This window comes from Salvelinus fontinalis, chromosome 9 (genome assembly GCF_029448725.1).
Source record: "Salvelinus fontinalis isolate EN_2023a chromosome 9, ASM2944872v1, whole genome shotgun sequence".
Lineage (NCBI taxonomy): Eukaryota > Metazoa > Chordata > Actinopteri > Salmoniformes > Salmonidae > Salvelinus > Salvelinus fontinalis.
Window position 1 is genome coordinate 56,010,164 of NC_074673.1, and position 13,794 is coordinate 56,023,957.

The 13,794-nt window shown below is 40.6% G+C and overlaps 1 protein-coding gene across 3 annotated transcripts in view; it reads left to right on the forward strand.

Annotated features, from left to right (window-relative positions):
• Positions 1–251: 251 nt before the first annotated feature.
• Positions 252–13,794, forward strand: part of hmg20a (high mobility group 20A) — a 31,363-nt gene continuing 17,820 nt past the window's right edge. For all 3 annotated transcript variants that reach the window (XM_055934914.1, XM_055934916.1, XM_055934915.1), the window contains exons 1-3: positions 252–362; positions 10,448–10,537; positions 10,808–11,017. In XM_055934914.1, coding sequence (XP_055790889.1) covers positions 10,475–10,537; positions 10,808–11,017 — 273 coding nt within the window. In that variant the 5' untranslated portion in view covers positions 252–362; positions 10,448–10,474. The remainder of the gene's footprint in view (positions 363–10,447; positions 10,538–10,807; positions 11,018–13,794) is intronic.

Consider the following 13,794-nt stretch of genomic DNA (forward strand, 5'->3'; position numbering starts at 1 on the left):
ATTAGTTACCATGATTAATCAAGCAAGTACAATGGAGGAACGAAAACCCTCAGACACTCGGCCCTCGTGGAATGAATTTGACACATGTGCCCAAAACCTTAATCACTACACTTATCTTAACCATGGCCAGAAACCTTACATAACCCTAACCTTTTGAAATGTCTACTTCAATGGGTTAGGGACGTCCCAAGTATCCCTGATTGCATTGACCACAATGCAAGCGACACTCGGATGAATTTAGTGAATCGGTTGCCGGTAGTGACGTTGTTCCACTTCCAGAGAGGACTTCTGCATTGTTTTGATTCTGAGAGCCCCATCGCCAGCTAATTTCTGGATTTTTAACCAAAAAGAATAAGTTACAGGTTAGTGTACTCTATTGTGAACAAATTATAAAATAAAGTGAAAAACACAGACCTGCTTCACTATTGTCGGATAAACCAAAACCCTTTTAACCAGCTAAGTAGAGAGCTAGCTAAGATGCATGCTAGCTAACGTTAAAATAGAATTAGGACATGTAACGTTATATCTTCCCAGAAGGAACTTCAGCTGTGGTAAGTCAGATAAGATAAAGATATATAACTAGTAAAGTATAGTTACCTAGCTACCTGCCTTGCAGACCAGAGACTAGTCAGCTAGCTAGTGCTTGGCAAGCTATTAAACATGTTGTATAGTCAGACCATTACTAGGGACCTCAAACGTTCAGCCTGCTGCACAGACCCTATGGACGCTCTAGTCTAGACCAGTGGTTGGTTACACCAAAACAAGTGTATATATATATATATATATATATATATATATATATATTTTCTTCAGGAAACTCAGTCCTGCTTTAAACTTACTCTTGAAACTTGTAGTAGTAAAATGCACTAGGTGCAATTTCGAATTTGGGTAGTGAATGTTAGTCATTGCATACCTTTATAATTTGTCAGAAATGTCCAGATCAACTAGCCCATGTCAGCTAAAAAAAACATATATATTTCGTTTTTTAGCCAATAGATATTATTGTACATTATGTCACTCAAATATCACATGAATGCACATTAGGCATTGCAAAATGTATAGAATTGCAAGAGCATTTGCTTTAAAATAGTGAAAACAATGTTGCACCCCATGGCAAAATGTGTATAATTGCAGGAAATAAGCTTTAAACCTGCAAAATTCTCTTCACCAACAAGAGGTGTAAACGGTCTGTGTCATAAACAGTGCTTGTGCCCATAGAAATAGACGTGGAGTGTGCCCCCCCCCTGTCTACTGTCTACTGTCTGAAGCAGCATCCAGACAGTTGATTTTGTCAGACTTCCATTCCTAAGATTTCTTTGGCTGGCTTAGTTGCTTGCATGAGCCATATGGTGGTAGTGGCCAGACTCACCCAAAAAATGTGCTTCAAAACGTCCCACAAGAAACTCTACAGCCATCTCATGTCTTTGTGGGCTACACCCATGTCAATATCAAAATACTTGACTGTTTCCACTATTACGAGCATAAATGTGTATAACTCCCAACTTTTTACTTCCTGATTTGCCCTCGTCTTACAACTCATTTCTACGTCACTACTACATCGGCGCACTGCTGGTCTCGCTTGGCCACACCTCCAAATTCCACAGGCCTGGTTTTGAGGTTGGCGCAGGGCAGACAACGGCTTTCCAGCGCTACACCACCCAAAATGATTCAATCAAAACATGTCTAAGTCAGACAGCTGCGAGCCTGAAGAGGATGCATACTTTGCAGAACCATAATTTATATGAGCCAGAATATGCTGATGAAGAGCATTGACAGATAGAAGCCAAGACAGCACTGGGGAAAATGGCAACAAGTGACCCGGCAGACCAGCAGCAGCACCCAGAAAGAGAGTCGCGTTGAACTGTAAATGTGAAAGATGCAAGGTAATGCCGATCAAAATTGGGTGTCTGTGCTGTTCCGATGGGACTTGATCAAGCCAACACTTGACGAACTAAATTTGTCTGCCAAAGACACTTATGGTGTCGGGAACAGCACAAGTCTGTGTGACAGATCATGCAGATTTCCCAGCCCGTATCAACACAGGAGTAATTGAAAGGTTTTTCCATGTCCCTAAGATCAACTGGGGGGAAAGGGACCACATCCAGCGGGAGCTGTCCATATAGTAAGTTAACATTTTAAATTGAAGTTATCAATAATGTACAGTATAGATATACATTTCAATATATTATGTGTCCTATAATGATCCCATATTGATCTTTTCCCATTCCATAGTCAATATTGTGATGGAATGGGCAGTCAAGGGAGAAGCTTGGAAAAGGTAACGGATGAGTAAAGCTGTCCTGCGTCGCTGATGCAATCTGTAGAAAGTATTCTTCACCTTTAGGAGTATACATTGGATTTCAGCAGTCTGAGGACACGCATCTGGTGCTCTGAACCACTTGATTCTCAAGAATGTATAAAGACTGAACACGTAATGATACCAAGTTTTATTACACATCTATGGCTATAGCCATGTACAAGGTGTATAACTGCCTATGAGTATGTGAACAACAGTTACTTGTTCTTCAACATGTTCCCAAATGAAGCTTGTTTTTATGACACACAAATAAATAAAGACAACACTGCAAGTATGTGTTGTAGACAATCACTTTGTAATGAAAGTAAAATAAATTAAAGTAAACACTCATACTTACAACTAATAGAAAAATACACTTTTGAATAAGTAAATGACCATGTAAACATGTTCTACACTACTACTTTAGCAATCCATCTACCTAGGTACCTTCTTTGACATCTAGGCTATCCGTATCCTTATCCCTATTTTAGCTAGTGAAATGCTGCTAGTTTGCCTTATTCATATTTCCGTATGTATAGCCAAGCGCTCTGTTGACAAGCAAGAGATGACACCTACTCCGGAGTGTCAGACTTGTTGCTCACGTGAGTGGAACAACATACTTCAGCTGAAGTAGCTAGTCCGTTTTCTTCAAAGTCATAATTGCGAATGTTTGCAGAAAAAAACAATCACATTTTTCGACAGCCCCCCCCAAAAAAAAACAACATAAAAGACAATAGAATTTTATGTGGTGACGTTTTGAAGCATGTTTTTGGGTGAGTCTGGGCACTACCACTATATGGCTCATGCAAGCAACTAAGCCAGCCAAAGAAATCTCAGGAATGGATCTTTCAAAAACAACTGTCTGGAGGATGCTTTAACACGAAAAGTGAAAAATTAGGTCTAAAATGCTAAAAGCATAAATATCCCTTTTTAAATCAGATCAATATATTTGGTTTTGTACTGTTGATTTTGTCATTAGCGCTGAGGGTCGCAGGACTTAGAACGCAGCAATCAGCAATTTTCTTTCTCAAATGGATCGGATAATTCGGGGCGGTTTCTCTATAAAGGTCGCTGGCCACACACCAATACACGGATTTGAAAGTCAAACTATCACATACAGTGGCTTCAGAAAGTATTTACACCCCTTGACATTTTCCACATTTTGTTGTTACATCCAGAATAAAAAAATAATGTAATAATGTAATGTTAAAGTGGAATTGTATTTTAGACATTTTTACAAATTAATAAAAAGTTAAATGCTGAAATGTCTTGTCCATAAGTATTCAACCCCTTTGTTATGGCAAGCCTAAATATGTTCAGGAGTCAAAATTTGCTTAACTCATCTCTACCCCACACAAAAAAATCTGTGAGGTCCCTCAGTCGAGCAGTGAATTTCAACCACAAAGACGAGGGAGGTTTTCCAATGCCTTTCAAAGGACACCTATCGGTAGATGGGGGGAAAAAAAGAAATATAAGCGGACATTGAATATCCTGTTGAGCATGGTGAAGTTATTAATTACACTTTGGATGGTGTATCAATACACCCAGTCACTACAAAGCTACAGGCATACTTCCTAACTCAGTTGACGGAGAGGAAGGAAACCGCTCAAGGATTTCACCATGAGCCCAATAGTGACTTTCAAACGTTTAGAGTTTAATGGCTGTGATAGAAGAAAACTGAGGATGGATCAACAACATTGTAGTTACTCCACAACACTAACCTAATTGACAGAGTGAAAAGGAAGCCTGTAAAGAATAAAACGATTCCAAAACATGCTTCCTGTTTGCAACAAGGCACGAAAGTAATACTGCAAAAAATGTGGCAAAGCAATACATTTCTTGTCTTGAATAAAGTGTTGTGTTTGGGGCAAATCCAATCCAACATATTACTGACTACCACTCTCCATATGTTGAAGCATAGTGGTGGCTGCATCATGTTATGGATATACTTGTAATCATTAAGGACTGGGGTGTTTTTCAGGATTAAAAAATGTATGGAATGGAGCTAAGCAATGGCAAAATCCTAGAGGAAAACCAGTCTGCTTTCCACCAGACACTGGGAGATTAATTCACCTTTCAGCAGGACAATAACCCAAAACGCAAGGCCAAATATACACTGGAGTTGCGTACCAAGAAGTCAGTGAATGTTCCTGAGGGGCTGAGTTACAGTTTTGACATAACAAATCGTCGTAAATCTATAGCAAGACCTGAAAATGGTTGTCTAACAATGATCAACAACCAAGTTTGACCGAGCTTGAAGAATTTTCAAAAATATAATGAGCAAATGTTGCACAATCCAGGTGTGGAAAAGAAAGACTCACACCTGTAATCGCTGCCAAAGGTGCTTCTACAAAGTATTGACTCAGGGGTGTGACTAATTATGTAAATGAGATTTTCTGTATTTAATTTTCAATCAATTTGCACCAAATAATCTAGACATGTTTCACTTTGTGTGTAGACGGGTGAGGAAAAAAACATATTTAATCCATGTTGAATTCTGGCTGTAAAAACTTTCTGAATGCACTGTAAATAGCAGCCAACTGTTGATATCCTATGACAGGTCGTGATTCGTTGAAGTTAACTAAGAGAAAAAGTTGTTTGTTCCATTTTCCGTGAAGGGTCACCTCCTGAAATCAACATCCACCATTAGAAAATATATACTGAACAAAAATATAAACGCAACATGCATCAATTTCAAAGATTTTGAGTTACAGTTCCTATAAGGAAATTGAAATAAATTCATGAGGCCCTAATCTATGGATTTCACATGACTGGGTATACAGACATGCATCGTTCAAAAAAAAAAGGTAGGGGAGTTGATCAGAAAACTATTTCGGTATCTGTGTGACCACCATTTGCCTCATTCAGCGCAACACATCTCCTTCGTACATAGTTCATCAGGCTGTTGATTTGTGACCTGTGGAATGTTGTCCCACTCCTCTTCAATTGTTGTGCGAAGTTGCTGGATATTGGCGGGAACTGGAACACGCTGTCATACACGTCGATCCCAAACATGCTCAATGAGTGACATGTCTGGTGACTATGCAGGCCATGGAAAAACTGGGACATTTTCAGCTTCCAGGAATTGTGTACAGATCCTTGCCACATGGGGCTGTGTCTTATCATACTGAAACATTAAGTGATTGCAGCAGATGAATTGTGCATTCAAGTTGCCATTGATAAAATGCAATTGTGGCCGTAGCCTGCCATTGACATCAGCAAACCGCTTGCGCACATGATGCCATACACATTGTGAGGCCGGTTGGACGTACTGGCAAATTCTCTAAAACAATGTTGTGAGGTTGCTTATGGTAGATAAATGAACATTCAATTCTCTGGCAACAACTCAGGTGGACATTCCTGCAGTCAGCGTGCCAGTTGCACGCTCCCTCAACTTGAGACATCTGTGGCATTGTGTTGTGGGACAAAACTGCACATTTTAGTGGCTTTTTATTGTCCCAAGCACAAGGTGCACCTGTGTAATGATCATGCTGCTTAATCAGCTTCTTGATATGCCACACATACAGGTGGATGGATAATCTTGGCAAAGGGGAGGGTGCTCACTAACAGGGATGCAAACATTTGTGCTCAAAATTTGAGAGAAATAAGCTTTTTGTGCATAAGTACAATTTCGGTGATCTTTTATTTCAGCTCATGAAACATGGGCCCAACGCTTTACATGTTGCGTTTATATTTTTGTTCAGTGTACATTCAAGGACAAGCACATTTTTACATTGTTGGAGGGAAATGCTTTAAAACTCTGGCCCTGGGAACCCAAAGGGGTGCACGTTCTCTCCCCCGGCCCCCACCCAACCCCAATGAAAGGTTTGATGGGTGCCAGGGGACACCAAGACCTAGAAGCACAACTCAGAGGTATACAGACAGGTATGGTAACAGATTTAATAGCAGGATCAAGCAGTCCACACACAATGGATGCATATCAAATATTTAAAAATAAAGAACAGCATCAGTAAGCCAGACAATTTACAAGTCAAATGGAGGGTCTGGCCCTTGTAGAAGATCTATAAAGGTTCCCCAGGTGGAATGAAATACATAATTTTAAAAGTACAACATATTTTCTTCTAGTTTTAATAAAGTGAATCAAATTGTGCAGTCATCGACCGTGCAATGGAGGGTGGACGTTTTACCACTCAAGAACTATACATCTCTTGGCGAGGATAGTAGTGAAAGCAAGTGCATCCTAAACTAGTCTGGACACCATTAATTCAGTAGGTTGGTAGACCAAAAAGGGCAACCAGAGGGCACAATTCTACATTCACTCCAAAAATTACAGACGTCAAAACATAACGATCTTGGGAGCAAAACGTATATGACAGGGATGCAAACTAGTCACCTTTCGGCGAAATTGGACGTTTTAAATCCAAAATAGGTGACCTACGTGATTCGTGTAGATCCGATGAGAGCAGTTTTTTAAAGATGTTTTTTTCCCCAAGTTCAATATTTAGATGTGTGTGGTCACAAGCATTCTATTATAAAGGCTGTCATGACTAACTAATATTAGTCGATTGTTTTTTTCTCAGGACTTGAGTGTCATTTGCAGTAAAATCTTGGCAACAAATAACATTGGATTGCTTTCTTTACATGTTTTAGCTGTGAGTTAGGTTCACATTAACCACTTTTTATTTTACACACAGAGACTGATCATGTAGATTATATTATTTAATTAGTTAAAACCTGCATTTCCCCCTAGCGTCACCTTTTTGGGCCCTCAGCAGTTTGATATGAGTAAGATCTGCAGAAGCTTCTACATCGGTCACATAGAGGGTAGGGTCTAGGTTTGGATACATTTTACTTATCTATTGGACTAAGTCCAATAGATTCGGTGTAGCAGCTTGAACTGAACAAGTGCATGTCTAGCACAAATAGATGATGTATGAACACTCAACAATACTTGCTGAAGAAAGAAGAATTCATAGTTAAAATCTTCCCATTTTGTTTTAATGTTCAGAATAGAGGAGGGTTGTACCAATGAGAGAGAAAGAGGCATATTGTTGCAATTTCTTTTCAGGCCCTGGATTAAAATAGTATCTAATAGTGAAGCTGCTTTCCGTTCTTGAGTTAGTTTTTAGCATCTTTTACTTACGGTTTTGTGCACCAGCTTTATTAAACAGCTGAACATATATTTTACAGTGGTTTAGATGGTACAATGATTCTCCAGGATACACTATGCATTGTTTGTTTTGTCACCAACTGAAATTAGGCAAACCATTAGAATTCTAGCAACCAGGAAATGGTGGAATGATTTCGGCATATTGCAATCAAATTGTAAATCAGCTATCATGCTGGTTAATGCAATGGATATCTATTGAATTTGGAAAAATTCACACACTCGTCCCCGCTCCGCCCCACCTACTCAGCCGGTACTGAGTTGCGGTCGTATTGACTGGGGTTGTTCAGAATGCAAAATGACTTGTAGATCAATGACTGTCAACACAGTTACATGCTTAGTTCCACACTGAAGGAGAGGACGCATCAGTCGTCACAAAATATTAGGTATTTCTGGAAGTTAGAAATAAAGTCATATGAGAAAAAAATCCTTTTTGAATTGGCGATTCGTATTGTTTGAGTTGATTTTCTGACCGACGCATGCTACATTTGGATCGGTTTGGAGTCCGCGGACCGATGCGGTCACATCTTAAACATTTGAATCGGGAACGATGCGAATTGGTGAATCATTACATTCCTACTTTTATCCCAATTTGTTTTTAATGGTTTAGGCCGAAGTGGTTATCTAATGCGCTCATTTCTTTTTGTAGAACAGTCCAAACGATTGGAGTGAGAGTCAAGTGTTAAAGGATAAGGGCATGACATCACGGCGTCCAGCATGCAGACAGCAAACATGGCATAGTAAACGTTGACACTGACTCAACTGGGTCTCAATGTCAGTGTTTCACTATCAAGGAGCAAAGAAAGGAATAGTCACCTCTATTTCCAGTTTTACTAACTTCCTGTTAGTCACGGTGTGCACTGCAAGCTAAGGACCAACATGTTAGGCCTATTTGCCTGTTTCGTCTTATAGGCCACAGCCTGAGCCACAAGAATGAACTTTCTCCTGTGAGAGCTCATTCATGTGGATCATTGATTCTCCACCATATTGCTTTTACCTGTCTTATATAGGAATATACAAGTAAATCACCTTGATGAAGGAAGGATGCATTGAAAAACATTTGAATTCTACAGTTAACTGCAAAAATAAAGAAAACACCAACATAAACTGTCCTAAAAGTTAATTGGGCTCCCGAGTGGCGCAAGACACTGCATCTCAGTGCAAGAGGTGTCACTGAAGTACTTGGTTCAAATCCAGGCTGCATCACATCCGGCTGTGATTGGGAGTCACATAGGGCGGCGCACAATTGGTCCAGCGTTGGCCGGGGGTAGGCCGTCATTGTAAATAAGAATTTGTTCTTAACTGACTTGCCTGGTTAAATAAAGGTTCTACTTTAAAAATAGGGCGTTGGGCCGCCAGAACAGCTACAATGTGCCTCGGCATAGATTCTACAAGTGTCTGGAACTCTATTGGAGGGATGAGACACCATTCTTTTATGAGAAATTTCATCATTTGGTGTTTTGTTGATGGTTGTGGAAATCGCTGTCACAGGCACCGTTCCAGAATTTCCCATGTGTTCAATTGGGTTGAGATCTGGTGACTGAGACACACACCCTTTAAACCCCCTATGCTCCTTTGAGACCCCTCTTTCATTGCGATATGTAATGGAAACGGCACATATGGGATACGTTTTCATCTGTTTGGGGGGTGGATTTTTATTTTGTTAAACTTTCTTAAATGTGACAAATTATGATGGAAATAGTTTTTTGAATAAATTATGATTGCTGAATCATTTCAAGGTACGTGGGGCAAAATCTATTTTTTCAAACAATAAACATTTTCTCTGCAGGTCAAGGATTGTCTTGACTTTCAAGAATTCCTGAATTGCTTCACTTTGCTTTTGTGGTTGGCAAGTTTCACCACAATTATTTCAGATCTCCAGGAGTGTAAGTTTCACAAAGTCACAGACCGTGGCGATACGTTGGAACATGATAATTATTAGAATAGGGCAGATAGTCAATTATTGCATTCTGTCCATGCTGGCTACCTGAGACATGAGGGCACACAGGCTGTCACCAATTTATTCATTGACAATTTGCCTAAATGGGTAATTGAAACACTTCAACCACTACAATTATATTCGACACTAAGCTTGAGAGAAACGTTTTTTTAGTTTCTTTTTTAGGTCTGACGTCATTACGTTCAGCTGTTTTTATCGACACGATAGTTAAATCGAAACGCACCCTTGCAGGCAAATGCTGCATCTATTTTCTATGCAAACTTTCTAAATGTCGACACAAAATGACTGGACAAGTTAATGGAAACAACTGCCAAAATAATGGGTAACTGGTCCTTTTTCTAAATGACCCTAAGCATGGTGCTTAATTAACTCAGAAACCACACCTGTGTGGAAGCACCTGCTTTCAATATACTTTGTATCCCTCATTTACTCAAGTTTTTCCTTTCTTTTGGCAGTTACCTGTGTGTGTGTACTGTGATTTCCCCTGCAGTAGAGGGCACTAATGCTTCATTCCACTTTCCTCTGGGTAGAATTTTCTTTCTTGACACGCATTCTTGGTCTGTCTGGAGCTCCTTAGTAAACCAGACCAATAAGGGTCATTTAAACTGCAGCAATCAAGTAATTGTTTCATGCTTTTGCTTTCACTGTGTTTCTCCTAGGATTGTTTTTAGTAGCAATGGCAACAGTAGTGTTATTTTTGTAGATATATATATATATACATATATATATATATATATTTTTTTTTTTTACAATGACTTAGTCACTTCTGTCTTTTTTTTTAAAGGGCATTCTACTCAAATGCATGAAAATTCAATTATGCTGACACCACCTGAAATAACTTCATGCGCGCCACAGAGCAAGCGCAAGAGGTAGCTCTGCTCGTGGCTCTCATTTGCGCTTCTGCTCACTTTTTGAAGGTAGTTTTGGGAGCCATTGATAGGATATTTTGAATTACAGGAAAGTCTGCAAGATTATACTTTTTTTTGTAGCAGTCTGCAGAAATGTTTACACTGTTATAAGGTGCTGTATGCACAATCGGAACTAATGTTGTTCGTTTTCACAGTAGGCTCCTTTCCTGGAGGCTGAGGCGATGGAAGAGCAGACAGGCTCACCTGGTAACACAGACAACAGCAGCCAGAGAAATGAAGAGGAGGTGAGACCATGGCATTTAAATAACCATTACACACTCAGGGCTGGTTTCCCGGACCCAGATTAAAAGCCTGGACTGTAAAACTTTCATGTTAGAGAATGGCTGGAACAAAAGCCACCACCCCTTGTCTAGAGTTAGCTTGCCTGGAATCCAAACTGTTTCAAGAGGATATACGTTTTTTGATTCCAGAGTAAGCACCATTTATCATAAGTGCTAACTTTAGCTGTGTTTGTTTTGCCACATCTCCTCACCCTTCCCTCCCCCTCTCCGCAGAAGCCCAGGCGCAGCAGCTGGACCAAGGGCCGTAAGAGGAAGAAGCCAGTGAAGGACAGCAACGCCCCCAAGGCACCGCTGACGGGCTACGTGCGCTTCATGAACGACCGGCGTGAGCAGCTGAGGGCCGAGCGGCCTGACGTGCCCTTCCCAGAGATCACCAGGATGCTGGGCAATGAGTGGAGCAAGCTGCCGCCGGAAGACAAGCAGGTTAGCCATGCAGCTACACTGGCCTGAAAGGGTTAACCCCCTAAGGTCTATGTCCGTGCCCCCGCTGAAATCTAATTAGCAACATCAAAAAAATCCTAATTAAAATCTGTCGGTTTAAGCTAGAGATACTGTTTCAGTTTATTTTTGCACTGGATGCGTCTCAATCCACCGCAACCGCCTATGTCGCACAAGGTGACTGAGCTAGAGCAGTGTTTGTCAGACCATGAGAGATCCTGAAAATCGGGATTCTCACAAAATCGTCAGTAGTGTCCAAACGGTTTGGGCTACAATATGACCCATCTGTGGTAAGGTGAGACTCTCACAAACACGGAAACATTGTTTTTCTCTAGGACCCCCACAGGCCTCACAAGACTCAACTGAAAGTCTCCCGGTACCAAAACAATGAATGGAAGTATATATGGAGACTGTTTAGTTAAATACATGTATAAAAAAACATATACATTTGGAGGGGGGGGGGGTGAAACTATCTGTTGTCCCATGGTAGTGAATCTGTTATTCAATGAGTTTGTATGGGATAATAGTAGTAAGGCCAAATACACATTTTCATCAAATTATTTATTATATAAACTCAGCAAAAAAAGAAACGTCCCTTTTTAAGGACCCTGTCTTTCAAAGATAATTCGTAAAAATCCAAATAACTTCACAGATCTTCATTGTAAAGGGTTTAAGTACCGTTTCCCATGCTTATTCAATGAACCATAAACAATTAATGAACATGCACCTGTGGAACGGTCATTAAGACACTAACAGCTTACAGACGGTAGGCAATTAAGGTCGCGGTTATGAAAACATAGGACACTAGAGGCCTTTCAACTGACTCTGAAAAACACCAAAAGAAAGATGCCCTTGGTCCCTGCTCATCTGCGTGAACGTGCCTTACATGGAACCCAAATCGTCTGCGCGCGTGTGCCATCGTGCATACATTTATTTTGTCCCCCTACACCAAACGCGATCACGACACGCAGGTTAAAATATCAAAACAAGCTCTGAACCAATGGCATTAATTTGGGGACAGGTCGAAAAGCATTAAACATGTATGGCAATTTAGCTAGTTAGCTTGCACTTGCTAGCTAATTTGTCCTATTTAGCTAGCTTGCTGTTGCTAGCTAATTTGTCCTGGGATATAAACATTGAGTTGTTATTTTACCTGAAATGCAATAGGTCCTCTAATCCGACAATTAATCCACACATAAAACGGCCAACCGAATCGTTTGTAGTCATCTCTCCTCCTTCCAGGCTTTTTCATCTTTGAACTTATATGGTGATTGGCATCTACACTTTCATAGTATTACCACGACGATCGGCAAAACATTTCGTCTTTCAATCACCCACGTGGGTATAACCAATGAGGAGATGGCACATGGGTACCTGCTTCTATAAACCAATGAGGAGATGGGAGAGGCAGGACTTTTAGCGTGATCTGCGTCAGAAATAGAATGGAGTTCTATTTTAGCCCTTGGCATCGCAGACGCTCGTTGGTGCGCGTGAGCAGTGTGGGTGCAATATTTGAATAACATGGATTTCTAAATGTATTTTGCGACGCTCGCGCATGCGACGTGTCTGGTCTGGTCAGCATGTTAGGCATGCTGCAAGGAGGCATGAGGACTGCAGACGTGGCCAGGGCAATAATTTGCAATGTCCGTACTGAGACGCCTAAGACAGCGCTACAGGGAGACAGGTCGGACAGCTGATCGTCCTCGCAGTGGCAGACCACGTGTAACAAACAACAAACTGAACTTGTTGTCATTGCAGGTAATCTCAATGCTGTGCGTTACAGGGAAGTCATCCTCCTCCCTCGTGTGGTACCCTTCCTGCAGGCTTATCCTGACATGACCCTCCAGCATGACAATGCCACCAGCCATACTGCTCGTTCTGTGCGTGATTTCCTGCAAGACAGGAATGTCAGTGTTCTGCTATGGCCAGCGAAGAGCCCAGATCTCAATCCAATTGAGCACGTCTAGGACCTGTTGGATCGGAGGTTGAGGGCAAGGGCCATTACCCCCCCAGAAATGTCAGGGAATTTGCATGTGCATTGGTGGAAGAGTGGGGTAACATCTCACAGCAAGAACTGGCAAATCTGGTGCAGTCCATGAGGGGGAGATGCACTGCAGTAGTTAATGCAGCTGGTGGCCACACCAGATACTGACTGTTACTTTAGATTTTTACACATTTTAATAATGTGTCCCCTTTGTTCAGGGACACATTATTCAATTTCTGTCAGTCACATGTCTGTGGAACTTTTTTTCAGTTTGTCTCAGTTATTGAATCTTGTTATGTTCATACAAATATTTACACATGTTGAGTTTGCTGAAAATAAACGCAGTTGACATTTCTTTTTTTGCTGAGTTTTATATGTATATAATATAATAATAATATAATAAAAATAATATACTTAGGTCTTCATTTTAAATCAAGTAGCAAAATGATCCTTGTATGACCTTCTTAAGCAGCCTTAAATTAACCGTTCAAGAGAATACTTTTTGCTCATTATTGTGGATCGTTACTCCAAATACAGTACAAAGTATTCCTATTCTGTTGGTTTTGATGGATGCCATGAACATTGATCTATTGTAAGGAAATCTCCACCTGGACAGATTTCCTTGTACTACAACAATCCGGTCAGGTATATCCTGTTGATTGTATTTTTTGGGTGACCGATATTTTAGCATTTTGAAGGGCGATTGCTCATTTTTGTTTGTTGATTGACTTTGGGACTATTTTTGGATTGGATTCTGGACTTCCATTTTGACATTGCG